General features: G+C 39.4%; 1 protein-coding gene across 1 annotated transcript in view; it reads right to left on the bottom strand.

Annotated features, from left to right (window-relative positions):
* Window positions 1-16,671, bottom strand: part of MYOM2 (myomesin 2) — a 99,333-nt gene that overhangs the window by 20,674 nt on the left and 61,988 nt on the right. Inside the window, exons 26-31 of the mRNA XM_063087837.1 lie at window positions 13,958-14,102; window positions 13,775-13,834; window positions 11,492-11,559; window positions 5,833-5,946; window positions 5,556-5,643; window positions 4,976-5,014 (exon numbers count right to left, since the gene is read on the bottom strand). Coding sequence (XP_062943907.1) covers window positions 4,976-5,014; window positions 5,556-5,643; window positions 5,833-5,946; window positions 11,492-11,559; window positions 13,775-13,834; window positions 13,958-14,102 — 514 coding nt within the window. The remainder of the gene's footprint in view (window positions 1-4,975; window positions 5,015-5,555; window positions 5,644-5,832; window positions 5,947-11,491; window positions 11,560-13,774; window positions 13,835-13,957; window positions 14,103-16,671) is intronic.

The raw sequence follows: 16,671 nt of genomic DNA, 5'->3' as shown, positions 1-16,671 counted from the left end.
TACAGCCAGCAAATCAATGGATAATTAACTTTGCCAACCACAGAGAGGAAAGGACCACAGGATACAAGTTATGAGTAATCAGATTACAAATGCCTGAGTTCCCAGAATGATACTGACCAGGGCAAACATTAACTAGCAAGTTGTGTCCCTAGTTTCTGACTTTAAGTCAACTGCTTCATCATTAAGACATATTTCAGAAGGCTTAAGTAGCACTTACATTTTCCTTATACAAAATTTAACCAGGTAGACATTTCATTTATGCAGTACCCTGTGTCAAAAGGAAATTCTGCCATCGATGTTGCTGTTTCCTTAAGTTGGCCCCTTTACAATACACTTTAGATATTTTCATAAAATCAAATGATTACCAACGTTAAAGAATTGTGTGTGCAATGTCTTGGAAATAAATATCATGTAATAGAGAGACAATTCTGAAGTATTTAAGAAGAAATGCTAGACTCTTAAACTAGGGCCACTAGAAGATTTAGGTTTTCCCATCTAACTTGCTACTAATTAACTGAGTGAACTAGAACAAATTATACAACTTATCTGTAACACAAATTCTCATATAAGTATTTTGTGTAGGCTCTTCTAAGATTCTCTCAAAAAGAATGGGAAAAAAAGAAGGCAACCTACAGAATGGGAGAAAATATTTGCAAATCATACATCTGAAAAGGGATTGATGACCATAGTATACACAGAACTCCTAAAAATCAACAGCAAAAAAGAATATAAAAACCTGACTCGAAAAGGAGCAATGAACTCGAATAGATATTTCTGCAAATAAGGTATACAAATGGCTAATAAGCACATAAAGACATGCTCAACATCACTCATCATTAGAGGAATGCAAACCAAAACTACGATGAGATCCCACCTCACACCCATTAGGATGGTTACTATCAAAAAACAGAAAATAACAAGCGTTGGTGAGCATATGGAGAAATTGAAACCCTTGTGCACTGTTGTTGGAAATATAAAATGGTACAGCCACTCTAAGCAACAGTATGACAGTTCCTAAAAAAATTAAAAATAGGATGACCATAGGATGGAGCAATTCCACTTCTGGGTATATACCCAGAAGAACTGAAATCAGAATCTTAAAGAAATATTTGTACACTTACGTTCATAGCAGCAGTATTCGCAATAGCTAAACCGTGGAAGCAATCCAAGTGTCCATTGACACATGAACGGATAAGCAAAATGTGGTACATACACACATTGTACTATTAGTCAGCCTTAGAAAGGAAGGAAATTCTGACACATGCTACCACATGGATGAAACTTGAGGAAATTATGCTGAGTGAAATAAGCCAGTCACAAAAAGACAAATACTAAATGATTCCACTTATACAGGAGTAGTAGAAATCATAGAGATAGAATATAGAACAATAGTTTCCAGGGGGAAGGGGAGTGGTGAATCAGTGGGGACAAAGTTTCAATTTTATGAGATGAAAGAGTTCTGGAGATGGGTGGTGGTAATGGTAGCATAACAGTATCAACATATTTAATACTACTGAACTGTACACTTATAAATCGTTAAAATGGTAAAGTATATGCTGTGTATATTTTACCACTATGACAGCTAGGTAAGAAAAATAAGTTCTATTGGTGTACAATCAGCTAGACTTCTATAATTAGCAATAATTTGCTGCATGTTATCAAATGGCTAGAAGAGAGATCAAATATCCTCATCACAAAGAAATGATTAAGTTTTGTAATGATAGATATGCTAATTACCCTGATTTGATGGTCACATTTGTATACATGTATTGAAATGCAACTCTGTACTCCACAAGTAAGTATAACCAATGTGTTTCAATTAAAACATAAATAAATAGACTTTCTCTGTGCGTTTTGTTAAATATAGTTGATGGAGATGCCTAAGACTTAACTCCAAGTTTGATCCTTCAGCTCTGCTTTCTCCATCTCAAAAGTCAGCTTTGAAAAGCATAGAAATTTTAAAGGATATACATACATATACAGAAACATATGTAAGAGCAAGGCATGTACATACATGCCATCCTACATGCAGATCAGTGTAACGTAGGCATATATTTTTAATGATGTGTTTATTTACATACACAGAACTATGGAAATTTAGATGGGAATGGGAACTTGGACATCTAGTCCAATTCCTGTATTATGTGGAGGAGGAGACTGAGGGGCTCTAACTATGCTTACATATATTTATAAGCAACAAATTGGCTTTATAGCTAAGCACATCCTTTGACCTTTGGAACACAAAGAGCAAATGACCTTGTTCTCAGGCCCATTAGGTGACGGGGTGTGAAAGCATCCTTGGCTCTGCTGTTGCACAATTACCTATGCAGGATGCCCTGGTGAGATCCGTGTGTCCAAAGGGCTGAGCCTGGAAGCCCACAAGGCTAAAGTCAGGCTCCCATTCTTACTCAAAGCTTCTAGCTGGCCCTGAAATACAAAACAAATTCTGGACCCTCAGAGGAAAGGTAACTGATTGTTCTCAAAGATGAAAAGCCCAAAGGACTATTTCGTCTTAGAAACTATGGAAAGACCATCCCCACACCCCCACCAGCCAGTGAAGGGAAACTCAGTTTGAAAGCCAAGAAAACTAATAAGGGAATGCTTTTTTCTCCAGAAAACATAAAATTGCTGTTTTGACAGCTATTTGCACTTTCCTTCAAAGGCAACGCTCCCTTACATTAACCTGGTATTCTACTAGGTGCTACATAGAAATACAGAGTTTGACCCAAAACACCTCTCCTGGGTGTAGCTACATCACTTCACAGAAAGGCAGAAGCTCACTCAGTCATCTTGATATGTCTGATACGACTTTTCTACTGCAATGTTCATGTAACTTTCAACATACCACCTACCAAGGATCGTGTTCATCTAAACATGACGACCTCTCAGATGTTTCAAGAAACTATGTAAGCTCAATTATTTCTCTTATTGGTTAGAACAAAATGAGGCTCCTTTTAATTCCATAAAGCCACTGGTTAGAGTTGGCAAGAGCCCATTCACAGCCTAAGTAAAAAAAAAATGCAAGATTTAGGGATTAAAAATATCAGCTGGTAGACTTGATAAGCTACCAATAAAGAACCATGGGAAGATGACAACCCATGGCCCCAAAGATCCCTAGGAAGGTTTGGGAATTTGCAAGTCTTCTGTAAACTGGACAACGGGCCATGTCCACAAAAAAGAGACCCAAAGGAGCAAGTGGGCAGGGTGTGAGAGTGTGCAAGTGTGTGAGTGTATGAGTATGTGATGGTGTGTGTCAGAGTGTGCTTGTCAGCATGAGTGTGCAAGTGTGCACAGGTGTGTGTCACTCCCATGTCCATTGCAGCACTATTCACAATAGCAGCACTATTCACAATAGCCAAGACATGGAATCAACCTGAATGTCCATCAACCACAGATGAACGGATAAAGAAAGTGTAGTACATGTACACAATGGAATACTACTCAGCCTTAAAAAACAAATGAAAATAAAAAGGAAATTCTGTCATTCTTGACAAAATACGCCAGGCATAGAAAGACAAATACAGTGTGATCTCACATATGTGAAATCTAAAAACATCAAACTCTAGAAACAGAAAGTAGGAATGGTGGTTACCAGAGACAGGGGTGGGAGAGGGAGGGATGGGGAAAGAAGATGTCGATCAAAGGGTACAAAGTCTCAAGCAGACGGGAGGAATAAGACTTAGCACTGCAATGGCAACCACAGTTAACGTACTGCACATTTCAAAATTGCTAAAGAAAAAAAGAGGGGCCGACCCCGTGGCACACTCGGGAGAGTGCGGCGCTGCAAGCACAGCAGTGCTCCCGCCGCGGGTTCGGATCCTATATAAGGATGGCCCGTGCACTCACTGGCTGAGCGCGGTGCGGCCGGTCACAAAAAAGACAAAAAGAAAAAGAGAGAGGTTTTTAACATTCTCACCTTCCCACCACAAAAATTTTTTTTAAAAAAAGATGAGTAGGTGATGGATATGTTAATTACCTTTATTAAATCCTTCTACATGTAAACATAGATCAAAACACCACATCATACCCCACAAATATGCACAGTTATTATTTGTCCATTAAAAATAAATAAATAATTTTTAGAGAAAAAGAGTGAAGCCACTTTTTAAAGGATTTAATTTAGCTTCACAAGGTGGATTGCATATCCATGAAGTAGTATTTGGCCCATTAATAATCACCAAGAGTATAACTCATTTAAGATGAGGTCATTACATTTGACCAAGCAAAGCAGAAAGGAATGAAGTCCACCTTAAAGAGAAAGTATGAAAAATAAACGTGAAACAGTTTTCAAAGGATGTCAGAAACACTGTGTGAGACAGTTTGGGACAGAGAGATGTGTTCCCTTTTGGTTGGGGTCCTGATTCTCACCATCTGTATACCCACAGTTAAGCCAATTGACTGCTCCAGGATTTAGTTACTTGATCTGAAGATACAAATTAGGTAATCCCTAGCAAGCTCACAGTAATAAAATTATATAATTGCTAGCCTAAAGAACTATACAAATATAAGCTATTATTATCAAATTATTAACAATATCTTTATTCTTACAGTTTCCATGGAACAGAAAATGGAGAGGAAGAATTTGCAAAGCTAAAAATTGTCTTAATGCATATGAGACAAAGGGAGAGGTTTAAAAATTCATTATTGCTATTCAACATTTGTAAAAAGATGCAGATAGCAATTATGTACAAAGCAATCATCCAAATTAACCTAAAGCAAAATGAAAGAAGTGGCTAATCAGGAAGTCCAAACTGGGTTTCTTAAAGTAAACACAGACTCCAGATACGATGCTGAAAAGCCCTTTAAAAAAGCATCACGACACAGCAAATAACCGTCCTGCTGTTCCATCAGGGCCTATCATAGGACGTGCACTGCAGTTCCATTAGCTTCCTCCTTTGCAGGGGTAAATGCCCATCTCAGGAAATAGTGATTTTAGCACCCAAAATGACTTGAAAATTAGAAGACATTTACTTACCACAGACTCTACTCATTGCCAAAATCATATCCTCATACACTGAAAGGGAGAAGGAAAATGTACTATTATAATGTATAATTTTAAAAGAAAGCAGCATTTTCAATGTTTAATTAAATTGATACAGGAAATCATGATGTTCATTTGAAAAATGAAACATTAAAATGGCAATATTTATCCATAAAAGGCTTATGTGTGGGATAAATCCTTCTAACCTACTCACTTTTTAAACAAGGAACAAGAACATTTTACTCAACATAAATCCAACTATACATTTAATTGAATCACTTCATCAATGTTTCAATCATTTTAACTACATTAGTAATGGGATAAAACTTGGCTTCTGATGATGAACTGAAATGATATTTCATACAAACCCAAAGTAATATCATACATTTTTCTAAAACATTGAAACAGCTTTGAATGCAACTAAAGTACAAGTATATTTTCTTCTACAGTGTTACTGCTAAAGAAACAAAATGTACTATAGCTAAGGATACAGATGAATGTGACTTCATAACCCATCTCATTCAGTTGGCGAAATGGCTTTCTTTTTAGTAGAACAAAGAAGGTTTTATTTTACCTTTGCCAGCTATTTCAAGGATAGATACATCCTGACCTCTCTCATCTTTCAAAGTTGCCTTGTATTCACCATGGTCCTTCTTTGACAACTACAAATAAAACATCCCATATTTATATGAAATCAATACCTCAATTTAAAATGTAATAAATACTAATACATTTTCTTTGCAAACCACGGGAATTTGGGATGCAAATTGGAAGTCAATGAAGAATTTACGAGTAACGTGAAACTGCTATTATTGTTTTGCTTCTATCTTGTTTCACTTCAGACATGATACCTTTGGTATGAGTAGCTCACACACTCCCTTCTCCAAGTCAGGCAATTTTTCATTTTCATATAGAACGTCATCCTTGAGCCATTTGAAAACTGTTTCTTTCTTGGTGTTTGCAACCTACAAGATAGAAACCTTAAGTTTGGTATGTGAATCATTCTGGCTCATAAGAAAAAAGTCTATTAGGACCTTAAATCACAGACCTAAAAAAAAAAAAATCAGTTTTGACTGTAGACAGGCTCAGTCAGAGGCTCATGGAAAAGCTGTCACTCCTAATAATCGCAAATACATATTTAAATTCCAGCTTCTAAAATAATTAAGCCCTCATAGTGGCACATGGAAGGATGAACAATTCTCATCATTCTAGCCCATGAAATTTGACACTGGGAAGATCTTTGGTTTATATGAAATATCATTAATAAAGACAAGTCATAAGCCATGTATTTGGGGATTTATAAATACAGAATATTCTCAGTGGTCTATAAAACTGTTTAGTAGCTGTTCTTTTGGCGGTATGACATTTCAGGTACATCATCAACACAGAGGGAATAAAACCATAACACAAGAAAGGCCACTGGGGATGAAGAATTTCCCTTTACTGAAAATCCTCACAATTCAATCTCTGGCATTAGCTTGAGCTAGAAACTAAGCATTGCAGAATTCCAAAGATAAGCAAGCATTCCAATTGACATGCTCTGAAGTACATGTCTTAGGGATGAGAAATAATTATCCTGGTTCTGCATGATGGAATGTATGGATCACACTGGATTCTATGAGACTGACAATTCTGCATTCACACCTACTATGGACAGAACAAAAGTGAGGTCAATGACAAAAAATTACAAATGATTAGACAGTATGGTTAGTTCTGACAGTGTAGTCATGTAACATACTTTAGAATTTCCACATCAGCTATGTCAACTGGTGTAATTAGTCACAGTAGAATGTAATCTCCACAAAGTAAGGGTTTTGCCTGTTTTACCAATACTTGACCCCAGTGCATGGCAGCTTGCCTGGCACAGAGGAGATATTCCATAAATGTTTGTGGAATAGATGGACTCAGTGTATCCTATTGGCCTGGAAAGTAGGATCTTCCTTCTAAAGTCACAACCACGAGTTAATAACAAATTGTAGGATGGACTGAGGTTAAACAACTCTAGCAGACGATTTCCTTTATCCTAACGTTTAAAAATCGTCTTTGGTGTCTATTTTCAGTGCCAGTCCAATCCCTTAACTGTCTCTTAACTCAAGACTGTTTCCCTTTACTTTCTTCTTTAAAAATATTTTAAATTGTTGTTCCTTGGGTGCCAAATAAAAGCCTTTCCAATGACCTTCAACCTCTGTTCCCTAAAACAAATATCCTCAATTAATTTATTTGTTCTAGAGGTAGGGGGCTTTTATCCGCCTAAATAACTCATTGGTCTCTCCTCTAAACCCCCTCCAACTTCTCTCTCTTAAATTATGAGCATCTGAAGTGTACATAAATATCTAGAAAAGATAATAAGATCACTCCTTAGACATCACATGGCACATGCCTGACTCACACTTCCTAAAAGGAAGTGCCCTCTAATTTGCCACATATGCTGTGTAAGAAATTTTTAACAGATTTTCTTCCATTTATGATTATTTTCTCTTAAATACTTCTTCTAAAAAATGGTTTTCTGTAAAGTTATAATATGAATGTATGCTCACATAAATTTTTTCTCCATGTATTTTGTTATGTAAATAAAAAAGCTATCTGCCACCATCTTATTAAAGAAAAACTATGTAGAAAAATGATTTACAGAATCACAGGATTAACAGGGACATAAGTATGTAAATTAAGTGCATTAAATTGCAAAATACTCAAATGTTAAGTAATATTTATTTAGTTTCTCCAATATCTGTGTTTAAAGATTTATGAATCACTTTATTCAGAGAACTTAAAATACTTCTAAATATTTATAGGAGGTTATATACCACTAAGATGGTATCAGAGCCTATGGGGAAGCACAACTATCTTTTGCCACCACCCTTGACAGTGAGCACGCACCTTATGTGCCAGGGCCAGGAAAAAAAAGAATACACCAGCTGTAACAGAGCCTCCCTGCCTTGTTCTGGCCTCTAAGTTGCTGACTACCTAATGAATCTATTTTTGCAGTGCTGATGTCTACAAATTTGAAGACACATCCCTTTCTACATATGGTAATCATTTGAGAAAATTGCCATTTTTCCAACATAAACAGACTCAGTAAACAAACTATCCTTAGCAACCTAGTGGGGTTTTTTCCCCTTTAAATTATTTTATGCTTTTCCTTTGTTGAGCAAGACCTGTTAAAGTCTCTCTGCCTCACAGTTTCTCTGCAAGTAAACTCTTCTTTTACAAATGTTTTGTCTCTGAGTCTTCCTCTTAAACATGTAAATGCAAGAAACTCACTACCAAAAAAAAGGATTTTTCTATCATAAATTTATGACAACCTTGAGGATGTTAAATATCAAAGTATTAGCCCCAGTTATCACTAAAAGGAGATGGATTAAACAGGAAGTCTAACTGCAAATTAATTACTATCACTAAGGATGGTTAGGAGAATAGTGAGATTGGTAAATTTAATCACGTGAATTTCAAGGAGTAACCTGGAACCTCCCTGGGTGTGTCTAGCATTCACCTAGCTCCAAACCACTGCTCTCCACCCTCCCACAAAACCCCTCTCTTCAAATTCCAGGCCCTCCAGCTCCTCTCCCAGGCTTCCTCATCAGTGTCCTGCAGACTTCTGTGCCTTGGGCACACACATTTCCTCTTTACTGTGGTCCTTCATCTGACACTTACCTAAATCAAAAAGTTGACAAAAAGTAGTGTCCCACCACAGGTGGCCACCCATTTTTACCCTTATCCTCGTGGTCCCTTGTGCACCAGCTTCCTGGCTAACAGAGACCTCCCAAGCTCACCCCTGTTTCCCTTCCTCTTATTCTCTGGCTCCACGTACTTTTCTGCTCCACTGAGACAGCTGGTTGACCAAGTACACTACAATTAGACAACAGCCACAGCCCCTAGTCCATCTTCCCTTCCAGCACATCCATCCACCAAAAATTCAGACATGGGTCCATCCCAACATTCACACCAGGGTCTCTGAGCATTTCTGGAAAAATCAGCCCACCCACATAGTTGTGCCACTACAAACTATCTCCAGTGGCGCCAGTCTTAGGATCCACTCAACAGCTCCTCCAATCTTAGTGATGAGCTCCTCTCATGTCCCCTTCAGTGACGTTCACAGCCCACTTCTATCACCCCTGTGTGGACCACCTCCCTCTCCTACACCCTCTTAACCCTGCCCTGAAAAGACATGGAAGCAGCCATGTGCAGAATATGTTTTCCTTTTGCCTCCCACTGTTTTCCTCACCCCACTTAGCGCTTCAAGAGGAATCACCCCTCGTGGGCAGAGCAGCCCCTGGCCTCTGTCCTGACCTGCCCACTCTCACATCCTTTAGGCAAGGGCTGCCCTGTGCCTTGTCCCCATTCTCTTCCTCACCTCCATCCTAACCTGACTGCTGCTGCTCTCCTCGGCCTGCCTGCCCTCGCCTTCAGGCCAGATGAGCGTCTTGGATGCCACAGGTTCCTGCGAGCTTCCTTACCTGCCTCTTGTCCTACCACCCACCCCAACACACACTCTGTTACTACCATGCAACTAGTGTGCCCCTCAGCATCCCCCTGTCACTCCACTTTGTGTACTTGACTCCTCAATTCCCTGTCCTCCTAGCAGCCATCAAGCCACTTCTCGTTTCTCCTCTTTCCTCTCTGATGGTTTCTCCTTAATAATCCCCAAGCTTCTCTCCGGTATTACTCTGAAAATCTGAAGTTTTCCAAAATTCTCCAATTTTTGATTGTCTTTCTATCTCTAAAAGCTGCTCTGTGGCAATGTCTACCTGCGTCATTTTCACCTCCAAGTGTGTCCCGACATCTCATGCACCTGTGCAGCCAGCCAACCTTGACTCTTTTCCATTGAGTGCGAGGATCGTGTACCCAGGTGCGAGCTGGTTATACCTTATTGCCAGTTCCATAGCACAATTAACTAAATCCTTGAAAAATTGAATTTATCTTCAAAACTCTAAAACTTGGCTCTCCTTCTACAGTGCCGATCTAAAATAATACCATACCCCATCCAGTCTACCATGGCGGTGACCTAAGAGTCTTCCAAAATATTTCCCTTTCAATCTTCCCTTAACAAGCAGCCAGAGTGATCCCTCATCTTAACAGGGGCTACCCCAGTCTGTAGACTAGTCAATCTCTTTGTCCTGCTAGAGAATACCTCCATGTCTATCCCATATCTCTCCTACCAGACTCACATTTTTTTAATTATGTGAAATATACATAATATAAAATGTACGCTTTTAACCATTTTTTTTAAGTGTAGAGTCCAGTGGCATTAAGTATATTCGCACTGTGGGGTAGCCATCACCACCATCCATGTCCAGAACTGTTTCATCTTCCAAAACTGAAACTCTGTCCCCATTAAACACTAACTCCCTGTTCTCCCTCCTCCCAGCCCCTGGCACCCACCATTCTACTTTCTGCCTCTATAAATTTGACCACTCTAACTACCTCATATAAGTGGAATTATACAGTATTTGTCTCTTTGTGACTGGCTTGCTTCACTGAGCGTATGTTCTCAAGAGTCCCCCACGTTGTGGCACATGTCAGAATTTCCTTCCTTTTCAAGGCTGAGTAAAATTCCACTACATGCATGTCACATTTTGTTTTTCCATTCATGCATCAAGCGACCCCAGGATTGCCTTTACCTTTTGGCTACTGTGACTAAGGCTGCTATAAACATGAGTGCACAAGGATTTGCTTGAGTTCCTGCTTTCCTTTCCTTTCCTTTCTATGCTGGATCATATGAGAATCCTACGTTCAAACTGTTGAGGAACCACCATACTGTTTTCCTCTTAGTTTACAATCTAATAATTTGGTTTCCAGGTTTCTACGAAGCTGTTTCACAGCTGATCTTCTTTGTGCTGCTGGGTCTTCCTGAAACAGTTTTTTTGCCCTTATTAACCTGTGTATTCTTGGCCATCCTCCAATACTCAGCTCAGGAGTCATCACTTCATTGAAAATATGTTTACTTTCCTCTCTTTTCCACTAGAATATACGCAGTTTGAAGACAAAGGTAATGCATTACTGATTTTCTTTTCTCTCCTCTATTGTAAATGTCATAGAGCAGTTGCTCAGTAAATTAAAGGTTTGTTACTTCTAATACAGATTTTTGTATTTAGCAATAATTAAGCTTATTTTATTACTGAATTGCTAAAACAAAACTTAAAAGGCATCTTGTTTCCAAAAAAATACCTTTTATTTCCTGATGAAGTCATATAGCAGCATTACCAGGCAGATTTCACCATGGCGTGCTTTCTCACAAATTCACTTACTAAAATTTTAGGTACATATTTTATAAGCTACCTCAAATCTTCTTTTGCATACCACAACACTGTAACCTTTTCACAAAGAAAAGAGAAAGTCTAAGTACTAAAAAGTCCATGAGCCCCAAAAGTTGCTGTCTGTTCACACCTAATCCAGTTCCATGCATGTCACCATTATAATCAGGTTTGACTACAGCTGCTTCCCCGAAAGGTCTCTCTAAAAGTCAGAAGAATGAGATTCTTATTGTTTCCCTGTTAGAACTGGGTTTCTCACCTTACAAACAAGTCGAACTTCGCATTCTTGTGTAACATCCCAGTGCAAATACTCAGCAAAATGAGGACCTAAGAAGGAAAAAAGGGAAAAGGAGTTTTTTTAAAAAAAGGAAAAAATAAGTAAAATAAACAATTATATAGATATTATATAATAGTGTGTATGTATATATATTATACATAAATGCGTTTTTGGCAGAAGAAAATATGCAATATGAAACTGAAATAATTTTCAAGACTCTGAAGTCAATGTGTGTGTTAATACTGATTCCCCACTGGAATGTGTATTTCCTAAAAGGAACACAGTCTAATCTCTCCTTCCAACTGACGTCTAATATCTATTGCTCTTCAGAAAGAATATCGAAATCATTATACTTTCTTTCTCAAGACATATATCTAACTGAACATTTAACAACATAGTATATAAAATTTTTTAAATAAGAGAATTAATAGAGATAAGATGGAGAAAAAGCAGTTTGTCCCAGCAATTTTGTAAACACGTATTTTATTTATATAGCATTTGAAACCAAAGATGGATTCATACGTGAAAAATGATTTATAAAAAAAATCATTTTTATTTAAAATAAATGTAGAAGTAAGCCATACACTAACATCATTTTCCCATTCAACACAAAAATACAAAGCAAATTAGAAAGTATGTATTGATTTCTTTCATATTAATACATTTTACAAAGTTGGTGAGAAACAATTTATAATATAGAAATGAGTAAAATAAAATATTTTTATTAGAAATAAAAATAACTAAAAACAATTTTTTAAAATGTGTTGACTTTATATTTTATAACCCATACTCCAATCTTTTTCAAAAGGCATAGAAATCCTATATATAAAAAAAATTCTTTGAATAAACCCTTGGGTTACATTTAAGATTCCAAAAATTATCCATTTTCCTCTGTATCTAGTTAATATGCATTTTTAAGAGCAATATATTTAGAACATGTTGTTTGTAGTTAAACAGTTTAAAAGTTAAGCAGTTAAGGGCCGGCCATGTGGCTCACTTGGGAGAGTGTGGCGCCGAGGCCACGGGTTCGGATCCTATATAAGGATGGCCTGTGCACTCACTGGCTGAGCGTGGTGCAGACAACACTGAGCCAGGGGTTACGATACCCTTACTGGTCAAAAAAAAAAAAAAAAGTTAAGCAGTTAAAAAGTTCTCACAATTTTAGGTAGAATAAATAAGTTCCTGGTGACTGGAATAGCTTCTACTGCCCTTTCTATATTCCAGAGCCTAACAATGCCCCCAACTCACCAAACCCTGTTCTTTATTCTGTTTTGATAAAATTGCTGGACTCCATCTGAACACTGATGATAGAGACGCCCTTTCCTTATCACTACCTGGGTGTAAAATCAGTTTCTTTACCATTGAGTTGGTAAGTCCTAAATTCCTATGACCTGTTCATCACTGTAGGAAGTGTTATAGATGTTACAAAAGGTTCAGAAGAGCCAGCCCCAGTCCTCAAAAGTTCACAAATGAATGGCTCAGCTAAAGCATACAAAAGACACCAGCAGGGCACCTGCAGTCAGGGAGAGCTACAAGGAGACGTGAAGCCTCACTTTGGAATTCAAATGGTGCCTCCAATTATAAGGCCACGAGAAAGCCACAGGCTCCCCAAAACAGGGAAGTGAAAGAGATCAGTCAGGCTCATCCAGAAAGTTGTATTGGACTATCGTAGGAAATAAAACCTGGTTAAGGAGGGTGGGTGCAGATTATGGGGAGCCTAAATTTATCTAGTACACTATACAGAATTCCTACATGCATTAAATAAAAGAGTACCTAAAAAGAAATGCGGGTAAATGATTGGTCGGGTAAGGGACATAAAGGTTAATTATGACTTGTAATAATGAATATGCTAATAAATAAGTAAATAAAAGAAATGCAGGTAGAATTGGGAGGTCTTGTCTTCCAGTAGTGTATTGAAGAGATTAGTTAGTTAGTTAGTTAGTTAGCAAGACAGCTGCAGAGCTTGGTTAGACTGATCGCTTCCTTGACTAAGACTATAACAGCAAATATGAACATTAAACAACAGAGTCGGGGGCTTTTAAAGGTAGAAGCAAGGAAAAAAATACAGATGAAATACACGTAAAGGGCAATGAGTAGAAAAGGATCCAAACTTCTACAGCTAAGAAGTAGCCTAACTTCTTGATCATAACAACGGCCCTTAGAGTCATTTGGCATTATGCTGGGTCTGCTTTAGACAAATATCCAAATCATAAGTCTGTGTTATGCCAGTGGGGTGGGGGTTGGGGGGATGAAATGATTATTTACCTTGTTTCCTGAGAAATTCTTTTCTTTGAAATTCAGCCTGTTCTAGAATGGCCTTGAATGCTAAATTGAATATTTGAGAAAAAACAAAAAAAAAAGACATAAAATATGTTTGCTTCCCTCCACTGAAAAGAATTTTCTTTGAATTACTTTCATGGACATACGAAAATATTCAATATAACATACCATCTCCAATAAGAACCAGGGAAGATTGATTTTTAGCTTTCCCATCATGAATCTGCACAGTGTAGGTGCCTTCGTTTTCAATGGAAAATCGATCCATTACCATCTCAATAATGCCAGTTGATTTGTCACATTTAATTCTGTGTTTCTGGAAGCAGTAAGGGAAACAGAGTTACACGATGAAATCCCTTCTAGTTTTCTCTCTTGACATTTAATAGTTGCATCAGCTATTATATTTTAAGGGATTGTGACACAAAGAAACACGAAATGAAATTTTATCAGCTGAACCCCTGGGTGAACCCATGATCAAACAAGAGTACAAGCTTCTAGTCAGCGATAAAGCCCTGGTCTGTGTGGGAGCTCCAGCAAGTACGAACAGCTCCAGGCACTGTCCCCGCAGAAACTCTACACATTACACAAGAATGAGCCACTAATGTACAATAATTAAAATTCATGAGAGAAAATAAAATAGCATGCATTGCAACATATCTCAAGCTGATGCTGAAACCCCACATAGAGAGCCACAATAAAGTGATCGTCACAACCGCTGTCACCTTCCACTCCCAAAGACACTGACAGTCACAGCTTCATGCCTGCTGCCCTACATCAGGGTGCAGGAGCCTTAGGGAAAGAGAGGGCAGATGCAGCCTCAAACAAGTCTGTGACTCTTTTAATCAATTCATGATTTCTAATATGCTGCAGGGTACAGAATACAACACAACATTGTCTACAGGAGTCTGGTCTGACCGTCTCTCCTGCTCTTTTTGGAAGAGCTTGAAGGAATACTTCACGCTTTGCAATTCCAGCACCTCACGTCCCCTGAATGGGCACACTGCCCCTTCATTTCTCAGCCTTGGCACGTGCTTCTCCCTACTCCTGCCACGGTCATTTTTCGGGAACACTAGCCCCTGTTCCATCACCAGCAGCTCAAAGGGAGGTTCTCTGATGTCTGGAGTGATACTGGGTGCCTCCTGTGGGTTCTCGCTGCCCCATCTCTCCTAGTCTTCTTGCCATCTGTCTCTCCTGCTGGACATGAGCCCATGACACCTGGCACTGTGTCTCACTTGTCTTTGCAACCTCACACAGTGCCGAGCATAGGGCCTGGCCAGCAGTAAATACCAAACAGAGGTTTGCTGAATTATTAAGAGAAAGTCAGCCCGTGCAATAGTGGCTCGTTTTGCTGTATGGTATTGAGTTGGCCGCGGTCTCCTGACACTATTAAGTGATGGTGTGCAAAGTTTTCTTTAGGGACACTCATATGCCTTGCACCTTCCCACCGCTACTTCCCAGTCACAAGTCCTGTGCTGGCCTTCATTTAACATGCAACAGCATTTATGAAGCAGCTTCCACTACGTTCAAGGCTGGGACGATTGGGAACACAAAGATGGGCCAGATGTTGCCTGTGACCTCAGGGATTACAACCTAACAGGGAGACACACAGGTGCACAGGTCACTGTAGCACAGGTAGAAAGCGGTTGAAGAACTACACTAGAGGAACTACAGGTGAGAGCCAAGGGAGGCTGGCCGGGGACCAGCATGTCCTTCCAGCCACAGACCCTAGAAGAACTGGTCAATCTGACCTTCCTTTTCAGACCATGTATCGGGTGAAGCTGTGAAGTTGTCCCTGTGGTTCCTTCCCTCATCCCTCACTGCTTTGGTCACTTCCCTTCCTTCAGCACCCATCCCACTCCCCCTCTGCTCCCTGCCTCCCTGACCAGGCCCTCCTGGCTAAATAGCCCCAGGCACTGCAGCCCGCATGTGGAGGCAGTGTCTGAAGTAGACACCTCCTAATGCCACCAGGCCGTTCAAAGCTCACCTTTCCCCCAAGACTTGGCTTGCTCATCACTTATGATGAGCTAACAGACACTGGCAGGTTTATGGTTGCTAATGGATCGTGTTTTATTCCACCCTTGGATAACATAATATCTGAAAGTAAGCAGGGGTCTTGGAGGTAAAAGGACCACATCCAATGAGTGACTCATCCTAAATGCAGCAGTAACGAGGGCAGGATGACACAGAGGACATTGGACTCAGGCTCCCGTCAGTCACACCTCCTACAAAATCACAGGAGGACTGATTCCAGTGCCCTCGACTTCCCTGTGCTCAGAATTAACAATACGGTGATAATGACTGCTACTGGTATCTCCTGCAGGTCTCCATCTCCCTTTCAGATTGAGCCCAGCTGAGATTTAAGCAAAGACTTTCCACCGGAGTCATAACCTTCCGCATGAATGTGGGACACTGCTGCAGTACAATGAGCAGAACGGAAGCTTAGCAACGAGTGTGAGTAGCAAGTAGGGTGGGGTCGGCCACGGGAGCACCACTCCTGCAGAGACCACACTACTTTACCATCCCTACGTCAGCAAGAATGCTAACAAGAATCTCCATCTGTAGGTAACTGTGAGCTTAGCCAGAAAATCAGCCGTCATTTTCTATAAATCATGTGTACTTATTTTCTATAAATCATGTGTAACATTGTGAAACACATCTATGTTTTGACATTCCAAACGCCAGTGCCACAAGAGAGTTTAGAATATGAATATTAGCAAAAGAGCAACTTTGTTCAGTTTACCTCTAAGTTCATTCCCTCTGCATCATTTCTGAGTTCTTCTGCCTGACACTCCAGGCTTCTGTCCTCTGACCCCGTTCCTATTATCCAACTAGATTTCCCAAGATCACTCAAGCAAACCTCCATGAGGGTGAGGTTTATGTCTTAC

Source organism: Cynocephalus volans, chromosome 1 (assembly GCF_027409185.1).
Source record: "Cynocephalus volans isolate mCynVol1 chromosome 1, mCynVol1.pri, whole genome shotgun sequence".
In the NCBI taxonomy this organism is placed as follows: domain Eukaryota; kingdom Metazoa; phylum Chordata; class Mammalia; order Dermoptera; family Cynocephalidae; genus Cynocephalus; species Cynocephalus volans.
The sequence above is the reverse complement of the archived record's forward strand: the minus strand, read 5'-3'. Positions and strand labels throughout refer to the sequence as shown.